Consider the following 22,308-nt stretch of genomic DNA (forward strand, 5'->3'; position numbering starts at 1 on the left):
GTTAACTGCTTGTGGTAACACAGGTTGCTACGTTTGTGTGGCTGCTTCATTCTCCAAGTGGATCATAGGAATCTGTTTTATGGTGCAGTGGGAAAAGCCGAGTAAGAAAAGTCATTGGTTCCTGCCACCCCACTACTTTACCCTCTTCTGTCCCTTTTGCAAGGGGGTTTCAAAGGAATATATGTCTGGTAGTGCCCAAATCCAGCTAAAATTCAGTGACTACTTCTCTTAGGTCCCCTTTAAAGATCCTGGACTAATCAGTTAGTCCATGGAGCTTGCTGAAAGAATGAAAGAGAAAATATAAGTACAACAAACACATAACTTGCCCAGAGTCCTCAAGACAGATGGACAGATATAGACCATCACTAGTAAGTGACAGAGGAGTCAACGGGCAAGCGCTTGCCATGATACAGTGTCTAGGATGTGTACGAGGAAAACCTTGTCAGAAGGGGAAAAGGACATGCTCTCCAACTAGTCCAAGAATTATTATTAGCTCCCCTTCCTTGAATTAAATAATGAACAATGTCAAACAACTTGTTAATGAAAAAAGGAGATTAAAAGGCCATCAAATAGTCCACACGAATTTTAAATCCCTATCGTGATCCCTTGTTTTGTTGCTATGATATAATTTATGTGCTAACAACGGTTCATGGCTAATCTGGACATTAAAATACAATTCTATATGCAGTCTATGCTGACACTATGTACATTATCCTAGGAATTACAGCTTCAGTTGCAACCTCACTGTCCAGTTTATTTAGTGTTTTATGAATCCATTTTAACTGAATAGAAATGTTGGGTACATATCTCCCTCTGCCTTGAGGCCCTTGCGCAGAATTGGTTGTAATTTTTCATGCTAATAATTTTCTATCAGCATTATGAAGTCCTTAAACAACTTCAGTGAGTGTAAAATAGTCTGCAAAGCAAATGTTATCTACTGACTCTTGTAATTTATCATCTGATTCTTTAACCTGAGACCCTAGATTGCAGTCATGTTGCCACCGTTTTGTAACTAACTTCAGTTTATTTTTCCCTTTTCAGAGAGCAGATATAGCTGTTGCCCCACTCACCATAACGTTGGTGCGAGAAGAAGTCATAGACTTTTCGAAACCCTTTATGAGTCTGGGCATCTCCATCATGATCAAGAAGCCTCAGAAATCTAAACCTGGCGTATTTTCTTTCCTGGATCCTTTGGCTTATGAAATTTGGATGTGTATAGTCTTTGCTTACATTGGCGTCAGCGTAGTTCTTTTCCTAGTGAGCAGATTCAGCCCCTATGAGTGGCACTTGGAAGACAACAGTGAAGAACCGCGTGACCCTCAGAATCCTCCTGACCCTCCAAATGAGTTTGGAATATTTAACAGCCTTTGGTTTTCCCTGGGTGCCTTTATGCAGCAAGGATGCGATATTTCTCCAAGGTTTGTTCCATATCACTCCATCACCTTTTTGCATTTTATGGTCATATTCTGATGCCATGGTGCATATATGTTACTCTTTCAAATTTTTATTTAATTTCAAATTTTTTTTGACATTCCATTCAATGCTAAGCTTCATCATCAAGCCACTATGCTTGCTAACATTCACCTCCAGTGTGAGTGGCATTGCCTTTTAATGCCATTTATTCGTTTCTGCAAAACTTATATACACCATGTTGAGGCTGTAAAATGCATAGGGTTTTCTGTTTTCAGCAATGCTTGGAGGGCTACCGTGTTTTTGCTGCATATCTCATTTTACGGTCATCTGCTTGGTGCATATAACGTATTTATTATGTTTTGCAAAATAAGATCTGTTTATTTTTTTAAAAGTCACATGCAACAGCACTTTAAAACACCTCCCCACCTGTCATGGCTTCTGCTAGTCTTTAACTTTCTTTTGTGCCTAATTTCTCTATTTTCGTTCTTGTTGAACCATCCTTTCATCTATTACTAATTTGCTTTCCACCATGTTTCGTATGTTCAGGTCTCCATATGTGCCCCTCTAAGAGTTATTGTGTACTATCCTTTATATGTATCATTACTGAAATCTAGTCTAATCTATTGTCCCTGTGCTCATAGCCAATATGGTCCAATAAGCATTGCCAGGTTCTTTTTTTCTTCACGAAGACAATCGTTCTGAATAAGCCTTTAGCAAAACACGTTTGATGATGGTTCCATTTTAACAGAGAGCACTGGTATTAACAGTTGTAGAATTGTATTTCTTTTTTAAAGAAGCGCTTTGAAAACCACCAGAGAATAGTGAAGAGCTCTCTAATTGAACAATGCATACCTCAAATGTTTTTTTCAATAATATATATATAGTGTTTCTACATATACACTGTTATAATACTTTGGTGATGTGCCTGTGATAAGCAGTAAAGCTATCTAGTTTCTTAGCAATGGAGCAGAAGTGATATTTTGTATGACAATATTTTAAAATCCAATCTACAGCTATCTTAATTATTAAAAATACCCATTTAAGACAAAGAGGTTGCAGTTTTTCCTTTTCACAAGGTTGCTAATTAAATTAAGAGAGCCAGGTATTTTCTAAATAGTGAAAACATACCTCGGCAATCTCCATAATTTGGTACCTTTTTCAATACCTAAATCATTGAAAACTTACTAGGTTTTCCTCAACAATATAGTGGTATAGATCTTAAGTAGTCTCACCGAAACCAGTTAAAAAACTGTGAAGTTTCATGAAAAGGATCGTGATTTTTACCTCTTGCAGTGATCCTTTAAGTTTGCAGTCCCGCACGTTCAGATCCCCTAACGATCGCAGTGAAGTCCAGGGTTTTCAGAGGTACTAGCATATACCTGTTGCTTTTTGATGCAAGCAATTTGTATGTTTTAGAAGTTTTGATAGCAGTAATTAGATTTTATATATAACTGACACATGCACCTATATCTATATAAAATACACACACAGCCTTTTTTCCTGGATATGATCATGTGTTCGTTTTTGCAGAGATATCAGTGTTTCAGTGTGCTGCCTCACTGCATAGTTATAGCTTTTAGTCTATTCCTCATGTTTATACGCTGTGTTTCTGCTCTATTCCTAAATTCTGTAATGAAACTATGCCTTTCTGCTTGCGGTTAAAGGTGATGAGTAGTGATAACATTTAAATTGCTGTTGACCATGTGTGTGCTCAATATAAAGGACCGGGAAATAAGCACTGGGACATCACATGGAAAGCTGCAGGCATTGCACTGTTTCCACTAGGTCTGTTTATTGACAGTAAATAGAAGAGCATAGGATTTTCGTTAAGCTCTCATGTGACTCTTTGACAAGTTCAGTCATCTACCTTACATAATGAGTGGGATATATTCTGTTTTTTTCAATAGTACCATGATCAGTGCCTTGGAAGTACCTACAAGAAAGAGACAGAAGTAAACCTATTTATTTTATCTATCCATCAGTAGCTGTTAGCTCAGTATTAATACATGACCCTCATTTGAAGACATCGTTCAGCTATTTTGTTATCTTTCATGATAACTGATTCCAGGCAGTTACATGAATTGTTACTGAAAAAGGAGAAGTTTAATGCCTTGTTTTAAATTCCAGAAACACTGTTCCTTTGACTGATATGTTGATTTAAGTTGATTTAATGTCAAATTTCTTTTCCATAGAAGGGACTATTCCCAAGTATTCCATTCTGAATCCGTGTCTTTGTAAGGTTACACCATTCACAGTACATTGCCTATATGAATGTTTCATACTATTTTATTGCCATTAAAAGGGGCTTCATTCTTCCATTGTGAGTTTTGTCTGAATACATTTCTTATATGAGAGCGTACAGCACTTGTAGAGAGATGCCGACAAGCAGTCTGGAGAGATCACTTTTGTACTTGCTGAGAAAGGCTCTTTCAGCTGCCTTTGTGCGGAACAGCTGTGACATCTAATGACTAGTTAGATCTCTCCTCGGTGAGTATGCTGTGCGGATATTCCAGAGGATATATCCCTGTACTCTCCTCTCTGCATTTAATAGGAGTCGTCTAACCAGAATCAGATAGCAGCCGAAGGATGGTGTTGAGTTCATCCCTTGATGGAATCAACATTTGTTCCAGCAGTTTTGTTCTGCTATCAAAGGCTGCTGTGTTTTCTGCCTAGCAAGCTAAAGTATTGAAAATTCACTTTTGAGGGATCAAAAGTGGATTATTAAACTTACATTAATGTAAGATATGTACGACAAATGGAAACAGGAGAAAACACAGCCAAATTTGTAACACTGTTTTGAGCAAAAGTATCTTTGAAATCTGTATGAGACCATTTATTTTCATTTTGCTCTTTATTCGAGTGGAGCAAAGGGCCTAGAGTAATTAATTGCTTATGGAAAAGGACAGTGTTTTTTCATTAAAAATTATTGCACGAGGCTGGATGTTTAAGAGGGTATTTTTGCAGATTCCTGTCTTCACAGCAAAAGATTCAAGAGACTCCTATTAAAGGCCATGGGAATGACTCTCTGTGGGACTTTCAAAATAGCAAAGAGAGCTGGGCAGCTACATGCTTCTGAAAGTCCCACTGCTGATTCCTGTGATGAGAGAATGGAGCATCTCAGGTCAGACCTTTAGATGCTGTTGCCGTGTGTTGTCTCCGTAGCAGAGGTGAGGGCCGCCTGGCCGGACGAGGCACCTCAAGGAAGGCAGAGGGTTTGTGGGGCGTGTGAGCAAAGGACCGAGCTCATAGCTTAGAGGGTACCAAACCTTGTGCGTTCAGATCGAGAAGGGGTTCCAAACGTGCAGATTTTGCACCAGAGAAGTTCAGGGTTATAAGGCAATACAGTCATCTCAAATCGATCATAAAAGCCCAATTAAAAACTGAATAGTGTGAAAAGCTCATTATTACAGGAGATTACAATTGTTTTATGGTCATGAGTAGAAACAAAATTCAAGCTACTGAATAAATAAGATTTTGTTTGAATGTATTATTGTCCTGGAAACTGAATGTGAATTTGAATATTTATTTTGTTTTTCTCTTGTTACTAATTTGCTCTCATTTAACTCCATGCTTCCTTTTAAATTTCCCATCAAGGTACGCACACTTCCTGTTTACTTCCTTTTTAAAATGCCATCTGACTTTGTTTTGATAATTGTGTTATAATTCTGTTATACCAACACTTTGTTACTCCTCTCATTTGTTAACTCCTTGATTCACTTTAAAATAATTTTGTGCAATGTATTGATCTATTGAGGTAATTTGGAAAACTATGTGCTGGGATAAAGCACTAGTTGTTCATTTTTAAATTACAACGCTGTACACTTGGACAGGTATGTCTTCATCAGAAAAAGCCGTGTTGGTATTAAAAGCTGTGATAGATTTTTCTGTAATTATAATCTGAGTAATGGACAAACACATATGTGGTTCACAGTGCAAAACATTCAAATAGTCTTTTATTACCATCCCAGTGTTTATGTGCTAACCCTTTTTCTCCCTCATCCCTCCACACCAGCCCTGCAGTGGGTATAAGGAGTCTCTATATCAGCAGATGGACTGGGGGGAAGGGTGCTTTTGGAAAAGGAGGCTGCCAGGCCGGGCGCAACTGCATTCTGGTTCTTTGACTCTCTGTATTTCTTTCCTTCAGTGTCAGCTTTGTGGTTTGGGGTTTTTTTTTTTTTGCCCCATCCTGTGCTTAACACCAGTTACAGCTACGTTAGCCCAGAGTGCTTCATAGTGGCAGCTGTTTAATCTTCCTTTTTGTGCTCGTTGGAAGACTCTGGGAGAAGCAACTCTATAGTGGCATCCAGTTTTCTTTCAAGTGACCTCCACTCTTCTGAAAACTGCTCTGGTCCTCATCCAACAAGACCCCTCTCTTGCACTTAAGAGCCTCAGGGAGTGCCTTCTTTGAGGAAGCCAGCCATGCCCAGCTTCTCCTTCCTCTTGGCTGTTCTCCACTTTTTGTCCTGTATCTGTCTGACTTGGTTTGTGCAGGTGGCAAGATCTCTGGGGCGAGATATTTTTACATTTCTCTGTGTGTAATGTGCTGTATGAACATGCAGCTCGACACAGACATTTTGTTGTTACAGCATTATGTGGACTTGAGGTTTCATTGCTATGGAAAATGCTTGTCTTCCTGCACATCTTCATCCTAGCAGCCCATTTGTCCTGCAAGCAGAAGAGGCAGCTACTGATGCAAGTAAGACATTTCCTAAGGGAAAGTATAGGGAGAATGAACCCATACTATTGTGTTTCCTATTGTTCCATTAAATTTATCTCAACACCCCAGCAAGGGTCTTTTCTTCATCTTCCTATTTCAAGACCTACTTAAAGCAAGAAGGCCACAGGAACCTGGAAACACCAGATAAAGCTCGTCTTCTTGCAGTCAGCCAGATGTTACATCTGTTACTTGCTAGCCAGACTTCTGCGTAACCTGGCTCTGAAATTGTCAGCCCTTCTGCAGGGAAGAGCTTGACACAGGTGGGAAGTGTGTTGTGGGACTTTGAACAAAAGGGGATGAATCTCACCTGATGTAGCCATCTAAAAGCGATATGCTGTGTTTTAGTTAGGCACCTTGGTTCCCTCCAAAGTCGTGGGAGAGAGATGGGCACCTTCAGTTTAATCCTATACAAGAACAAGTGAGATAAATCTTGTTCTGAGGGTGCCTCTCTCCTCTCTTTCTCTCCACCGGCTCCAAGGGGAGTCTGCTTGACTAGCTTACACCAGGTACTGCTTTATAGATGGCTAAAGTTAGGTCTTAGCCCATGTGAGAGGTTTACTTGGTTTGTAGGGTATCAAGTTTCGCAAAGTGTCTAAAGCCAAGACCCTAGCTAGTGAGGGAGCCAGCCACGAAGGACCTTAACCAACTGCAGTATCCCACAGGATGCTCACTTGTTATCTACAGAGAAAGTGGTAGAGAGAGGTAGGGAGATGCCTTGACTCACTCCACTATTTTGCATTTATATTTCTGCAACTTACCCTTGCAACCGCCTGTTTAGTAGCCTTCTTTGAGTGAGCACAGCTGGACCACAGCGACAAGCTGAAACTTGGAAGCCTTTTACCCTCCTGGGAGACCCTCGCGAAAGGGCGGAAAGCCTCCTCAGCTTGCCAGTGATCTGCTGGCTGTGTGCTTGCCCCAAGGAAGCGAATGCAGGCCAGAGCACTGGTGATTTTTTCAGAGTTCACACTGCGAAAGTCGTTGCTGCCTCGTGGACAGAGAGGTGATGCTTCACTCCTTAAGCTGCCTTAAGCATCGCAGCTGCCTGAACCGCCTTGCACCTTGCTGCAGCCTTGGCATAGCAGTCCCTGCCACTGCTGCCTGCCTGCCCTGGTCGCATGGTGTGTGCTGTAGTCCATGGCTACCAGCCTGTATCTGGTATCCTTTCAGTGGGAATTGCTGATTCGGTTTCTTGGGAAGAGAAGAGTGGAGATTAATAGCATTTCACCTCTTAGTTTGTTTCTCCACGTGCCTCTACCCTATTGCAGACTGCTGTGTCTGTTTTTATTGTGTTGGCAGTATTTTCCATTGGTTTGTTCTTTGATGCTGGGCAGATTTTTCTTTCTTTCTTTTCTTCTTAATAATTTAATGGGATTCTTTTTTATGGCTCAGGCAATCTGAGGGTCTGGCCCAGGCTAGCCAGTTTACCAACTAACCCCCCTTGTGTGAGCGGGGAGGGGGCATGTCACGAGACTTTTGCTTTTTTCCTGTCTCCATCTGTTGGTAGGACAACTTGTACCCACTGTCTGGGGATGGCACTGAGGGACTTGAAGGAAACAGATAAACAGGTAAGAGATTCTCTTGTTTTCTATTTCTTCCCTTCACACAAATTGATGACTACAACACCCAGGTTCATTGGATTTAATATATTTGGGACTTGATTCTTCTTCCACTGATGTCAGTAAAGACTAAAGGGAAAACAGATCAAATATCTTTGTCTCAGCTGCTGAAATGATTCCTGGTCAACATGCTTTCCGTTAAGGGTGTGGTGTGTACAGTACAGATTACCCACCTGGCTGTATGGAGTGGCGCTGGCATCCTTCATCCCCAAACAAGTATTTTGAGCCTGATGCTCAGTTGCTTTAAAGCAGCAAAGAGCTCTTATCAACACAGGATCTAGACCTCTTGACAACTAGTCATTTTGTATGTTTAGACACTGACTTTTTTCATCCTTTGTATTTTTATAAGCAAATAGAAAAAAAAAAAGATTATGATTTTTTTTTTCTGCTTCTTTCTACATTGCTGTGGTGGTGTGAATTATAAAGCAGGAATGTGCTTGACTTGGAACTGTGGATTTTAGACATGCAGATTTTAATTAACATAAAATAAACCAGCCTCTCTCCTCACATTGATGTGCAGATTCAGTCTCTAATTCTTGCTAGATCATGAAGAGAAAAAGGTACTTGATAATTTTTGTTTTATTTGTTTGAATGTTTACTCAAATTCCTTTTTGCAGTTTACCATGTTTTACATTTTAAGAAGCAATGCAGCCAAAGATGCATTCATTTCTTCCAAGCTGGGCAATCTCTGCAGATAACAGCAGTGCTGCTGTGCTGCAGCAGGCAAAACTAATCAAGGGGAAAGGCTGGCCTAATACAGAAGACAAAAGTCTTCTGGCAAAAAGACTTCTCCAAGAAAGGCTGTGCAGGAGGTGTCAGCAGAGCTTGTTCCTCCCTGAAAGTCACTCCCACCAGACGAGCCTCAGGATGGGTTTGGCTCAGAAGAACTATTTCTTAATTGATTGTCCTTGTTTTCACTCAAAGATTGAAGAGAGAGTTTAACTAGGCAAGAGAAGGTACCCTCAGAGCTTGCTGTCCTGGGGCAGGCTGTCAGGAACTAGCTTGTGATCAGCCTAGTCACAGATATCTGAAGAATCTGGGCAAAAGGGTTCTGCACATGAAAAAAAAAAAATCAAGGAATGTCTTCCAAGCAATTTGATGATGTGTGTTTTTCCATAGATCTCTCTCAGGGCGAATTGTTGGAGGAGTCTGGTGGTTCTTCACTCTCATCATAATCTCTTCCTACACTGCTAATCTTGCTGCCTTCCTTACTGTGGAAAGGATGGTTTCTCCCATAGAAAGCGCAGAGGATCTGGCTAAACAAACTGAAATAGCCTATGGCACTTTGGATTCAGGCTCAACCAAAGAGTTCTTTAGAGTAAGTCGCATGATTTAAAGCAGTTCTATTAAATCTCTGTTAGAACTTTTCTAAACTGTAAATGCCGCATACACGGGGGACCATGGTCTTCAGTCATTCGCTTCTACTTAACTGTAATAGCTGTTCTGATGAAGGCAGCTTTTTGCAATCAGGACAGGCCTGAGTGTAAATTTTAATACCAAAAGGCATTTTAACAAAATCAGTGGTTTTGCTGAAACCTGAAACATCTCAAGATGAAAACCTATTGCAGGTTGTTTTTTTTTAACACCAGTTTCAGAGTCTCAGTATGTTGGGCAATAATGCAGTTGTTAGCACAACATTTAGCAAACAAAACTCTTGGAGAAGTGCCTGTCTTGACCTACTTGTTCTGCTTGCCCAGCTGGCAGCCATTAGTGTCACCCAGCGATGCTGTTTGCTTGCCAGGATGAGAAGGGGTTGAGATGCTCGTGTCGCTGTTGTTACATTGATTGCTGCCGTTGTTGTCGCTGGGCCTCCGTTTCTCAGGAGGCGTCTGGCTGTGCCTGCATCAAGAGATAGCAGGTAAAACCTTGCACCCCAGAAGACTATGGTGTGTCCTAGGTGTCTTAGCCTGGTTGCTGAAATGCTGGAATTGGAGAAATTGGGGGAGTGGGGGGAGGGTTATATAAATTTGTTTTAAGATCTTTCTTTCTTTCTCCACTTGCCAGGCCACAGGCAGAACCACAAAGGGTTTGATGAGGGCCATTAAAACTTCTAACTATGACCTCAGGCCAATTTTCTGTATCTAAAAATTGCGACCTGAACAGCTCTTATTTCTGGCCTTTTCAAGTATTAACTGAAATGCTAGGCCCTTTTAGGAAGTTCCTGTTTCTCTCAGCAGGGCCAGTCAAATGCCATTCAAACTGACATTTTTGTATATAGGAGAGTGGTCAGTGCTGCAGGACTAAGTATTGCCCGTCATGCATACTGGGCAGGTGCAAGTGTGAGGGAAAAAGGAGAAGAAAAAACCTTTCTGTTGTAGGCTGGTTAAATACTGAAGGGTCCTTGAATGTGCTTAAAATGTTGAATATTTTAGAGTAAGTGCTAAAAAGATAGTAGCAAAGATCTGGAAAAGCTTTCTAAGATATTTGTAAGATGAATAATATCACACATACAAGCCTACACACACACATACATGTATATATAAAACAAACATAAAGCTAGAAGTGATTACAAAGGTATTTTACAAAGCTTTTATACTCTGCCATACTTATATGTAATGTCTTTATATAAAAATATAGTTTGGGGTTTTTTTCAATGGTTCTTAATTAATCATGGTAGCTGGTATGTTACAATGGCCTCTATTTTTGTATTAAAAAAACACTGTAAGGAAAACACTGACCTTGTTAATAGTGACATGAGTGTGTAAAATTTTGTGTTCTGCTTAATTATCAGCCTGAGGCAGTGTCATCTGTACAGCAAAAATTAGTTGACTGGACCTGTCAGAAAAGGTAGCACAACTTTATTAGAAATATTGTTGCAGTTTACAGTCACTAGAGTGTTCTGAGGGGGAAAAAAACCCTTCTTTTGAGTATCTCATTATCATTAATACAGAAAAAGATCGTATGGGGGTGTTTCTTCATTTCCTTAATAGTTTGGCATAGCATGGAAATCCTTTCTCGCTGAGAGATCAAAGGAATGAGTGTTTCTTGTGAAAGGATACAAAGTCTAGTAAATGTATGAATACTTTGTTGTGCCATTCATAGTCTTGGGATGAGCCGTGACCCTCTCTGGAGCAAGCAGGGCTCTAAATGAGGATGGTCTGTCAGGAGCTGCCAGCTCCATCCGGTAGGGAGAAAAATCAGATGGGGAAGGAGGAGAGCAAAGCCCTGGGAACAGTGGGAGCACGGCTAGCTCTGCTCTGGGTTATCAGGGAGGGTCAAGTAGGCAAGAGAGTGGGCATCAGGTGGTGCTTGTCTCTCCTTGGCTTTCTCAAGGAACACAACATAACTTCAGGTGTATTAACATCCATAGAGTAATGAATTTGAACGGAATGATGCTGCTGTGAAACTGTTAAATTAGAGTCTTCTTCAGTTAATTTGAGAGGGGCAAAAGCTTTGCTTTAGATTATATGCATATGTTCACATAAATACTTCATTGTACAGTCTTTATTAACCACTTAATAAGATGATAATGATGGCTGAAACTAGAAATAACTGTTAGAGGACACTTGGTTTCTCACACCTGCTGCACACCCCGTGCTTGCTCTGTGGTTCGGGTTTTGCTACGCTGGTACTGTTCTCGCTGTTAGCTCTTTTCTCTCTACGGCTAGCGCAGCAGCAGGAGTGATTGTGGTCTCGGTCAGTAAAAGCTGTAAATTCTCCTGGCTGCAATGTAATGTTTATTCCCTTTGTGAAAGGAAAATCCTCTTCCTCCCATTCCCCACCAGCAATTAACCAATGTTAAGCAGCAGCTGGCTGAGTGGGTCAGGATCTTATATCCTGCGGAAAACATGCTCAGTGAGAGAGGACATTTACAACTGTGGGGATGGCTATGTGAGCAGGCTAGTGCAATACCGACTTGTACCGCTTGCCCACGCATGTGTCCTACACACTCAGCCTGTGGCGTGGGAGAGGCAGCTGAACTCTCACTGGTGAGGGGAAAAGCTACTTGACTTTGAGCACAGGGGCAGCAAGAACTGTAACTTGGTTTTGTAGCTGTGCCTTGACTTTACACAGGAGGTGCAGGGTAGAAAGTCTCCTATGATGCCATAAAGATGCTTGTATTGGTATATCTCTTCATGGAGATACAAAGCTAAAATGTTTCTCAAACAGAGATATTGATCAGGTATTGATCTCAGTGGCTGCTGTTGGCTGGTGAAAGGTGCCAGATTGACAGTAGCAAGGAAAAATAGCTTCCTGATGCATCACGGAAGGGCACCACATAAATGAGCTTCAAATACCCACCGTTCTTGCCTGCCCTTTTTTAGAGAAGGAGCTCCTTTGGAGCCCTCAGTCCATGGCTTCTTTCTGCCAGCTCCGTTTCCAATTAGTATCACTTCTGAAGATTTCTTTTACAGCGTGGATACCTATCCACCAGGAGCTGGACAGACACCAGCAATTCATTTCACATGAACAGATGGTAATGACTTTCAGCCACTTCAGACCTGAGCAGATTCCAGCGAGTGACCTATTTTCTAGTGTTGGCTGTTTCCCTAAACATCCCAATGTTTCCCAGATAGATACTAGTCCAGCTATGTAGATTAAAGCTAAATACAACACTGCTGTTTCAAGTATGCATGATGCACGCTGCCAGTGCAACATTACTCTCACAGTTACAACAATAGAGCATATTTTTTAGCGTTTTCACAGCAGGCACTATTCACTCTCCTCACTCATTGGTGACTCTCTGCATCATCTGGGAGCATTTGTCACCCCAGAATATCTAAGAACCAAGTGAGCCTTCGTATATTTTTGTGATTGTTGCTTGTTTTTGGTCAGAAACATTTTGCATTTGTACTAATTAGCTTATAAAGGCATTTAAATGATAATCAATAGATTTCATCAATTTCCTTTTGGCTTTCAAAGGCCATTCATCCATACTGAAAAGGAAAAGATCCTCTCCTTAGATAATTATTAACAAAAAGTCTCAGATTACAAAATGCCTCTTTCTTTTTCTTGAAGACCAGCAAAGGCCTATACTAGAAAGCAATTACAAATAGCTAACCTACTACTTTTAAGGGTTTATATGTTAGAATTAACATCTTCTCATACATTCAGTTAAACTTTTAGCATATCCGAGCAGCTCATCAAATCAATATAGTACCATTTAGTCCAACTTCAGCACTGAGCTTGTGTCTAACACCACATTCTAATAGGTCTCAGAACCCGATATGTATCTGTTTGAAAGGCGTGACCTTTACAACCAATTAGTAATTCTTATGTAAATTTGGCTGTATTTAAACTTCAGTAGAAGCAGAAGTATATGTTTCTAGACATTTAGAAATATAAATTGCTCTTGAATTTCTGGTGGTTTCTTTTAATTGATAGCAGATAACTGCATTAAGAGGCTTATGAATGGATTCTGTGAAATCCGTTGTGTGGGACTTTGATCATTGACAGACACACTGACCAGCTAGTACACTCCGATGAAAACCTGAAATTTCAGAAGGTGTCCTTTAAATTGATTTAATGCAACAGTGCTTTACAGGATTAAATATTGAGATAGGTGACATTTAGCAAGATCTTGCATTAGCTCTTTCTCCTTTTTGTAGGAAATTGCAAACAACTCATATCACACCATTTCCAATGTAGTTAACTAAAGTTTAGAGGAGGAAAGGTGCCTAAGAAGACTGATACTGTATCATAGATCTTTTTGCTTTTTTCATAATGGCTTCAGTCCAACCAACAATGTCCCTGAAAAACTCTGCTATCCAATGGCTCTTCAGTGCCTTAGAGAAAATGACCTGTTGCTCTGAAGTCAGTTCCTGATTTTTCTTCCAGAAATGGCATTAATTGTCAGGCTTGTTAGGAGTTTCAGCAGAAAGGTCAAAGATTCTCTGGACTTGGAGGTTCTTGCTGTTACAGCTGGTCGTGCTCACCCGGCACTGATGTTCACTGGTATTGGGTAGAGAGTTTGACACTAACATTACTCCTGCTGTCAGTAAAGAGACTTCAAGCTTGAAAGCTGGAGAAGTCAAACAAGGTCTTCGAGTACCATGGGAATTTTGGATATTATTTTTAGGAAGTTTCTGCAACATTGTAGAAATTCATAGCTAGGCCTAAAGTCTTCATTACATCAGGACACGTGGTAGCGATAGTTAACTGGAGGTCATTCTACCTCATGTGTGAAGACTTTCCTTTCCGTTACATTTGGATAATCTACCCAGATACATCAATAATATTTTTCTCTTAATTAATATTTTGCTAGAAAGCAGTACTATTGTCTTATTCCTTTGTGGGTGCATTCAACATTTAACACTCCTCTTCCGCACTTTTCTCAAAAAGTGATTCTTTCCAAATCAGGCTCAGATGTGAAGCCTTCCTGGACTTCATATTTACATAGAAATATGATAGAAAAATGTAAGTTTTAAGGACATGGGAAGCCCTGTTAAGGATGGTCCCTAAGATGGTCCCCTTTTCCTCACTTTGGGCACCTAAAGCATCACCTCCTGTTGAGCTGATGCTTTATCCTGGACTATACATGGCGGGTCTGCAGCGGGGGACAGGGCACTGGTGGCCCTGCCGGATCCAGAGTGCAGCGCGCCAGCCGTGCCCCCGGCCTCGCGGCAGGCGTACGGAGGGGGCTTCCTGCTGCGGTGGCCCCAGGGGACTCGGTGTGGAGGGACGTCCACAGCAGGTTACGCCGGCCTTTGGGATGGCTCCCAGAAATGCCGGAGGTTGGGCAGCGGGAGTCCAGCCCCATGGGGAGAGGGGGGATAGCGACTGAAATATGTTCTGAGGCACTAGCGTATTACACACAGCATGCAGTAAAGAGCTCAGTGCTTTCCTATGATGAGGCTGTGTGAAGACAGGAGGAAGGGAAAATAAATTCTACCAGAAAGCAGTTCAGTTAAGGAAAAGCTTTGAATTATGAACCAATAACTGCCATGCAATTTTTATGCATTTTATGCAATCAAATGGTATTGAGATCATCCTTAGAGCCTGTTAAAAACACTAAGGAGAACTCCGTGCCTGCAGCCCAAAGGGTTTCATCTGTAGTGAAGCTCTTTAATTTCTAATTTCAAAATATATTTTGCTTGTGAAGATGAAGGACTTGTTTCTAGAACAGCATTCTTACAAAAATGTCTTGCTTTTGTCTTTGGATGAAACTGTGATTAGTAGTTCTAAGCCTTCTGTGTTCTTGGCATAGAGCAAAGCAACACAGTGATCACCATAAATGCCTGACAGAAGTACTGAAAGGTGATTGTATGTATAGACTTTAAAGAACAGAACATCACAGAAAAGCGATAGCTTCAAAATGGGAGCTACGTAGATCTTTCATAAGCAATGTGGCAGCAAGTAATCAGAAAAAGTACTGTGTTGTAACTATATTTTAACACAGAAAATATGAAAAACACATTCACCCACGTATCTCCCTTCCCTATTTTACATAGGTAGGTATATGTGGAAATATTAAAAGAAGAATGTGTATGTATGCAGAGAGATCACAACCTCTCCACTGCATGAATGATACCCAGGCCGGGGGGGGGGGGGGGGGGGGGCTCTTAATCTGTTGAGTCTCCCTTCTACTACATGGCTAACAGGCAGTTTTAAAGAGAGAAGGAAATCAAATGTGACATAATTACAAAAGAAATAGCTTGCCATGAAGTAATATAATGTCCTTAAGCCTATGTATTAGAAAGGAAAATGTATCCTCGTGGGAACCTGGGGATAAGGTGGCTGAACTACTTTATTAGTGTCAGCAGACAAGCCAGGATTCAAAGCGACTCTTAACACTTAATAACAAATATTTGAATAAGTCACTCCTTTATCTTAATTATAAAGAGTACCTATTCTATATATTAAATATCATTTGTAAATAATATATATATTCTATATATGATGTATATAATTTATAATCATCTAAAATATTTAAATATAGCATAAATACAATCTATATTATATATGGATATATAAATGTGTTGTTTTATATATATCATTATAGTTAGTGTAATATATTAAATATTATTATAAAATAATAAATAATAATTGAATATAATATGTATTAAATAATACAAGCTGCATATGCCTATTAACTCTACTTGTGTTTGCTGTTTAGGCTTTCCAGAACACATATATCTCAGTACTGATTCAGAAATCAGTTTAGGTAGGAATAAGGTTGCTAGTTGCATTATGCAGGTGATTTGTTTCATGGAGTCAGGCAAAGTGTGTGGAGACCAGGCCTATGGTGCAGTACAGTGCAGTGGCTGATAGTGGGTTAAATTGGTAACTGTGCCTGTACCACAGAAGTGACAGAGAGAGCACCTCGGGCAGAAATCGCTGGCTGTTCAAATGCTTGACTTCTTGGAGAGCAGCTCTGTGATAATGCTAATGACGTTGCTCAAGACAGTGAGGACCCTGGGTTTTCAAGTCTCTCCTGCTTTATGTAATGCTGCTGTGTCACCTTAATGCATGCTCGTTAGGGATTCATTTAAAATACATGGTGCTGATAAATTACTTGCAGTGCTGCTACTGTTACTTTTGCATAATTAGAAAATACATGAAGGTTTAGAAGCTCTAACAATGTGGATATGAAACACCCCTCTTGCAGTCCACTGGGATTTCTCCATCATTGCCTATATATTGGCCTGTTTGGGCTGGAGCTGGAAGCTCATTAGGCCAGGCAGTGTTAGGGTACCGCGCTGGAAACGCTCTTCTGCCTTCACTTGCTCAGGGCCAAACCCAGAGCGGGCAAGCGCACACCGAGTGCTGCCGCGGCCGGGGAGTGTGAAAGGACTTGCAAAGACAGCTTGTCTCTTGGCAAAGCGTTTCATTTTAATTTTCTGATTGGTATTGCAACGTGGAGGAATGGACAGCAGCAAAAAGTGAGGAGAGGAATTTGGGCTTAGCATGGAGTTCAGTATTGTGCCAGGAAAGGATGTTTTAAAAATCTTGATTTACATTCTGTTACTCTGACTGTTACTGACATGTCGGTGAAGTCTAGTTACAGCCAGAGTGACTATTTGCTTGTCTGTTTATATGAATTGTTTCACTTGAGAAAAGATGCCTGTTAAAGCAGTTACAGCACGTTATCTGCCTGCTGCCGAAAGTCACGTTTTCAAAATGCCTGTGATCTATAGGAAAATATACTCAAAAAAAAACCCCTTATTATGTATTATTTTTATAAGATAAGGTCTCTCTTATAATTCAGGCACTACATATGTCAGGTGTAGAAAGACTGTGGTTTTGCTGATGCCTGGAGGGTTTTCTGTGAGCTTCTTCCCGAGCTGCCCGTGTGCGTGGTGCTGCTGCTTGAGCCTCCTCTCCCAGCTCCCTCCACTGCCTCCTGTTCGACTCCCGCCTGGGCCCTGCTCGGGTGCAGAAATACCCCGGGGGCCAGAGCTCTCCCCTCGGGGCGGCTGCACAAACAGCCGGTAACCGTCTGCACAGCCCCTTGCAGGGGTTATCGCGGTCTTGACCTGAGGGATCCTAGAAGGAAGCTGTCAGCCCTGTGTTTTGTGGGCCTGATCCTTCAGCTCTCTGTGCTCGGTTTTCCTCAGCTGGCAGAGAGAGATGCTGCTTCTAAAGCAGAAGTTATAATTTCATGAACCGTAACATCAAACCAACGTGACAGTGTCTCCGATCACAAATGTGACTGTGAAATATTAATGTTCCCCAGTCCACCTCTTCCTTTACATTTATTAGTATGTTATGAAATATTTGTGTATTCCTATGAATGTATGGACTAGTTCAAATATACGTGCTTGAGCCTTGCTTATCTGCAGCATCCCACAATTCATAGACTGTGCCTAGGCTTTCGTAGATCTGAGGACTGGCCTTATTTAAAAAAAAAAAAAAAAAAGTGCCCTATGCGTACTTATGGCATCTGACCTGTTTTCATCTGCTGAAAATGTAATAAAAACAAGAGGTTCATGTAGTGATGGGATTGATCTTGCTGTCAATATAGGTATGCAAATTGCTGGCATCACAGGTTATCTGTGGTTAAAAGCTGTGACATTGATCCGTTAGACTTTGCCCTGTGACCTTCAGTAAATGACATCTCTGCTTTCCTGCCCTCAGCTGGGAGAGGGCAGTAATAGTACCCGCTGGCTTTTGGTGAGGCCTAGTTCTTCCTCATTAGTAAAACAGCTTGGAAATCACAGGCAGAGGCACCCAATTAATAGCAGTGATCATGTTTTTAGCATTAACGTAGTGCTGTGATGCCCGGCTCCACGGGCGGCAGAACTGTGTGCAGTGGCGGGGGGGCTCTGCTTGCCACCCCTCACCCTTCCCCAACGCAGCGGCAGGAGCGTTAAACCTTCACCCAAAGACCTGGGAAAGCAAAAACTAAAGGATCTCAAAGTGATCCCAAGGCCAGAGATGGGGATGGAGCAGGGCAGACTTACGGCATTTTTTTGCTCCTGTCTAGTAACTTGCTCCCTGGTGGTTCATAAACTGGTGGATTCATTAGCAGCTGCGTAATAGCTAATTGCACACATGGAGGAAAGCAATGAATGATGATAATGAAGTTAAGGTTCACATTTAACTACCTAAGTTCATGTCAGTGAGGTGTGCATCTATATAATGGCAGCATGTATTATTCAGATTAAATACCTGCACTGTTCTTAGTACGGACCTTTGTGTTTGTATCAGCAACATCTGTGCGATTTAGGACTATAAATTCCCCCTGTTAAAGTGCTATAAAGTGGTCATAGGGCTGGTATAGTAGGACAGTGTGTTAACTCTGCTACTGTAGGTGCTTTGGGGTTGCCTCATTCACACTTACTGTACTTGCATGTTGCATTTACTGCATTTCAATGCATACTGAGCTATTCCAAAGTATATTAGAGATTAACTAGCCTGGAACCAGCCCTGAGACCAAGTGCAAGTAACTGGCTTTCTTCTGGATCTTCTGCCTTGCCAGTGAATTATTTCCATTTCTTACAGGGATATAGCCAATCATGAAGTGCTTCCCTGTTTTTCCTCCTAGCCCAGCTCCTGGATTACTGTGGGTATCTTTTCTCTTTCTCTCCTCTCTCTTTATTTTTGTTCCTCACTCTCTTAGTTTTGAAGATAGTAAAAAATTTCAGGATTATAACCTAAAATTTTAAATATAAAAAGTAAAAAGGGAGAATATAAAATGCATTTTTAAAGTAACATTGATTTGGGTGAACTTGGCTCATGATTGGAGTACTGACAAGAATCAGCTCTATGGAATATTTTGAGTTTTGCTGTTGGGAAACAATTTTCTGGTGCCTGTCATAAGAAACCAAGGACCATTTTGATCATGTTACTAAAATATTCAAACGGGATGCAGGAGGCAGTTTTGAAGAGGACCTGCAGCGAGCAGAGAGGACAGCGGAGAGGACAAAACGTTCTAAAATGGGCAGTGGGCATCACTCATATTTTAGGTTTAGAGGAAAAATGCCATTTCTTTCAAATACGATAGTTTTGTAGTTTGGAGGGAACTGCCACAATGTCACCTTAACAGAAGTCTGAGACACATGTCTACATTGGGGAAAGGTAATTCAGTCAATGGGAGAGGCTTCAGTCATCACAAAGATATTTTAGAGGTAGATTTAACCAACACTGACAAATTGTCCAAGATATGCTGGGTTTTGCAATGTATCTGTAGGCAGTTTTAAATGTGCAAATGTGAAACCAAGGCATCTGGTCCCGTTCGATTGAAGCCAGGTTTGCTGATGCTGGATTCAGCTCTTTTGTTCTTGAATAGATTGAAGAAATAACTGCAGATGACAGGTAAATCCAGCCTGTTTTCTGATATATGTAACACTTAAATCCAGCCTGGATCAAGCTTTACATTTTGATGTTATGGTACACTGTGGGGTGTTTTCTGTGGGGGTTTTTTGTTTGTTTGTTTTGTTTTGTTTTCCATTTAAATCCTGGAGCCAAACACACAAACAAGGAGAATTAGAATGAAAAAGGAGGTTAAAAATTGTGGACTGATTGAATTGGCACTTTCTTTTAAAATAAAATCATTGCTACCCAAGAGAAATACGTATTTAGATACTGATCTGTAATGGGACAAATGAAGTAAATCCTCATCATACCAGGTAGGAAATTAGAGCTGCTGCATCTGTTAGTACTGAAGGGTGTTGTCTACACCCCAGGGAAAATGCACCCTTACGGCTGAGGTGACAGAAATGTGTGTGGTTCATATTTATGCATAAACATCTCCAAATAAAGAAGGAGAAACAACATTATTGACTAAGCTAAGGTCAGGTCTATTTATATCTACAGTAAGCCTGTGATAATGAAAAGAGGCTTTAATGTGTCCCAAGGCCTAGATGAAACACTGAAAATGTTGCTTTTAAGAAAAAATGATACTAATATCCCCTTGAAATCACAAGGAAATGTGTGTGATGGACTTCTTGAGAGCAATATCAAAGAAATGAAATGGGAGTTACAGAGGGAGTTACTGCAGTTATGGGCTTTGAATTGGTTTAAATCTTTGCTTTTAAGCTTTTTTCTAAAGATCTCTTTAAAAGTAACACTTTAATGAGAAGGAAAATGTTTTACTGCTACTGAAATCTAGCAGCAGTGCAGATCTGTCAGTGCTGGTGGCTACCTTATTTCAGAGCATAAATCCTGTTTTTCCCGGCTGCGCCTGCTGTCTGCCCCCTCCTGCAGGTGTAAGACTCGTCTGGGGGTGACACGACAGCTCTGGCAGAAACTGCAACGTACAGTGTGAACGCTTGCAGAGGAGGAAAAAAGGATGAAAACCTTCTTTCAATACAGAATTTGCAGGTTTATAGTTAGAAATTTTAGTTTTCTCACAGTCTTCTGGGGCTTCTGGTTTTCAAGGCAACTGGAAAACTAGAAAAAGAAAAGCATTTAATAAAAATACCATCTTTCGTTTCATCTAGTTACGTATTTGACCAGCGTTGGTCAACCACTTGTTTCATTTAGTTGAGCAGGTATAAGATACTGCTCCTGGGACAAAAAGCTCCCTAACCAAACCTCTGAGCTTCAGAGTGGGTTTTTTGGCTTTTTGCATGTCCTTTGATGGCATCACGTCTTTCTCTAAGAAGACTCATCTCAAATAATTATTTTGGCCTCATTAGCAAGTCAGGACTGGCTGTGAAAAGCAGCTCTAAGGTGGCGCAAGGGCAGGGAGTGGCACAGCCCTGGGCGCCTGCCATGGACGCAGGCACAGCCCTTGGCCGTCCGGCTGCCAGGAGATTTGTCAGTCCTCAGCCAGGATTCCCCACCCAAACCCTCTCCCTCCCTAAACCGATCAGTATCAGGTGCTTTTCTTTTTTGTTGTTGTTGGGTTTTTACCTTTTTCAGTCATTACGTGTTCATTACTATATATACAATGCTATGTTCATTACTAGCATGCATTTTTGCTTACCTCAACAGACCAGATCAGACCAGACTGCTATACTCATGTAGTTGATTTGATAATAACAAGATCTTACAGAAAACACACCTGATGGAAGAAGATGTGAGCAATGATCCTATAGAAATGTACTGATTTTTATTAACCATAGTGTACAGAAGAGTTAAATGAAGGGAGCAAGCTATAAAGCTTAAGGCTATCTGTTAGCTTTTAAAAGAGGTCTGTGGTCTTATATTATAAAGCATGTGGAAATTTGTATTTTGAAGCATGATGATAGTCACCTTTTGCTCTTGGAATAGGGAAAATGCTTTGTTTGGACCATTTACAGCTCTGAGTGTGCTGTTGGCACTCATCAGATAACTATTATTATTAACAATGCACAGACGTATTGGCAATTGCTTTTAGGTAGTCAGGCCAGATGGAAAGAGTATAAAAGAACTTTTTAAAGACAGATATTCCAGAGTGAGTTAGATGAAAAGAAATTATGGTTTATCTGTGTAATTAAAGGTACAGTCAGCAGATGGGAATGAGCAAAAGCAAACTTAGTGTATGCAAAATCTGTCAAGGAAAACCACTTTAGCTTTCTAAGACACAGAAAGAGAAACAATAAAGCTATATTTTTAACCTTCCTTTTGTCCCTTAGATGCCCATTTGTAAATGTAAATGTGCAGGTGTGTTTGTGCTTGTAAGGACAAGCACCTTAAAACTAGGACACATCCAAATCACCGTTGCTTATGCCATCTTACTGTTGGCCAACCAGCCTGTCCCTGTTATATTTTTGTAGGAGCATGTTTTATAAAAAGCGCAGGCAGGTTGGGTCCCAGTTAACTCCGCGCTCTGCCTAAACCGTGAGCTTTGCGCTCACACAGGCCCCTGCCAGCCGCCACCGGGCTCGGCTGCCCGCGAGGGCAGCGGCAGCCATGGAGCTACTGGCACCACTGTGGTGGCACTAGCCACCCCATTTACACTCCCTTTCCCCAACTGCTTCTTCATTCCTCATGCTCGAAACTAGAATCCATATATCCAGTTTTTATCCAAGGTGTGTTCTCCATTTAAATCTCTCTTGCTTGTTTTTTAGTCCCCTGCCCAGCCAGCTCAGTCTTAATGAAGCTGCATTATTAGTGTCTCTCTGATTTCCGCTTGTCGATTGTGATGATTTTAATTGGATTGCATTTTCAGCTGTTTTTCAACTCACCAGGAAGGATAATTAAAATAAAATCTTGCCCTCTGGGCTCCTCTCTATCAGTCATAGCTACATCAGC

General features: G+C 41.0%; 1 protein-coding gene across 2 annotated transcripts in view; it reads left to right on the top strand.

Annotated features, from left to right (window-relative positions):
- Positions 1–22,308, top strand: part of GRIA3 (glutamate ionotropic receptor AMPA type subunit 3) — a 154,790-nt gene that overhangs the window by 109,728 nt on the left and 22,754 nt on the right. For both annotated transcript variants that reach the window (XM_067304266.1, XM_067304264.1), the window contains exons 11-12: positions 1,042–1,418; positions 8,866–9,064. In XM_067304266.1, the coding sequence (XP_067160367.1) occupies positions 1,042–1,418; positions 8,866–9,064 (576 nt within the window). The remainder of the gene's footprint in view (positions 1–1,041; positions 1,419–8,865; positions 9,065–22,308) is intronic.

Source organism: Apteryx mantelli, chromosome 13, assembly GCF_036417845.1.
Source record: "Apteryx mantelli isolate bAptMan1 chromosome 13, bAptMan1.hap1, whole genome shotgun sequence".
NCBI classification, from domain to species: Eukaryota; Metazoa; Chordata; class Aves; order Apterygiformes; family Apterygidae; genus Apteryx; species Apteryx mantelli.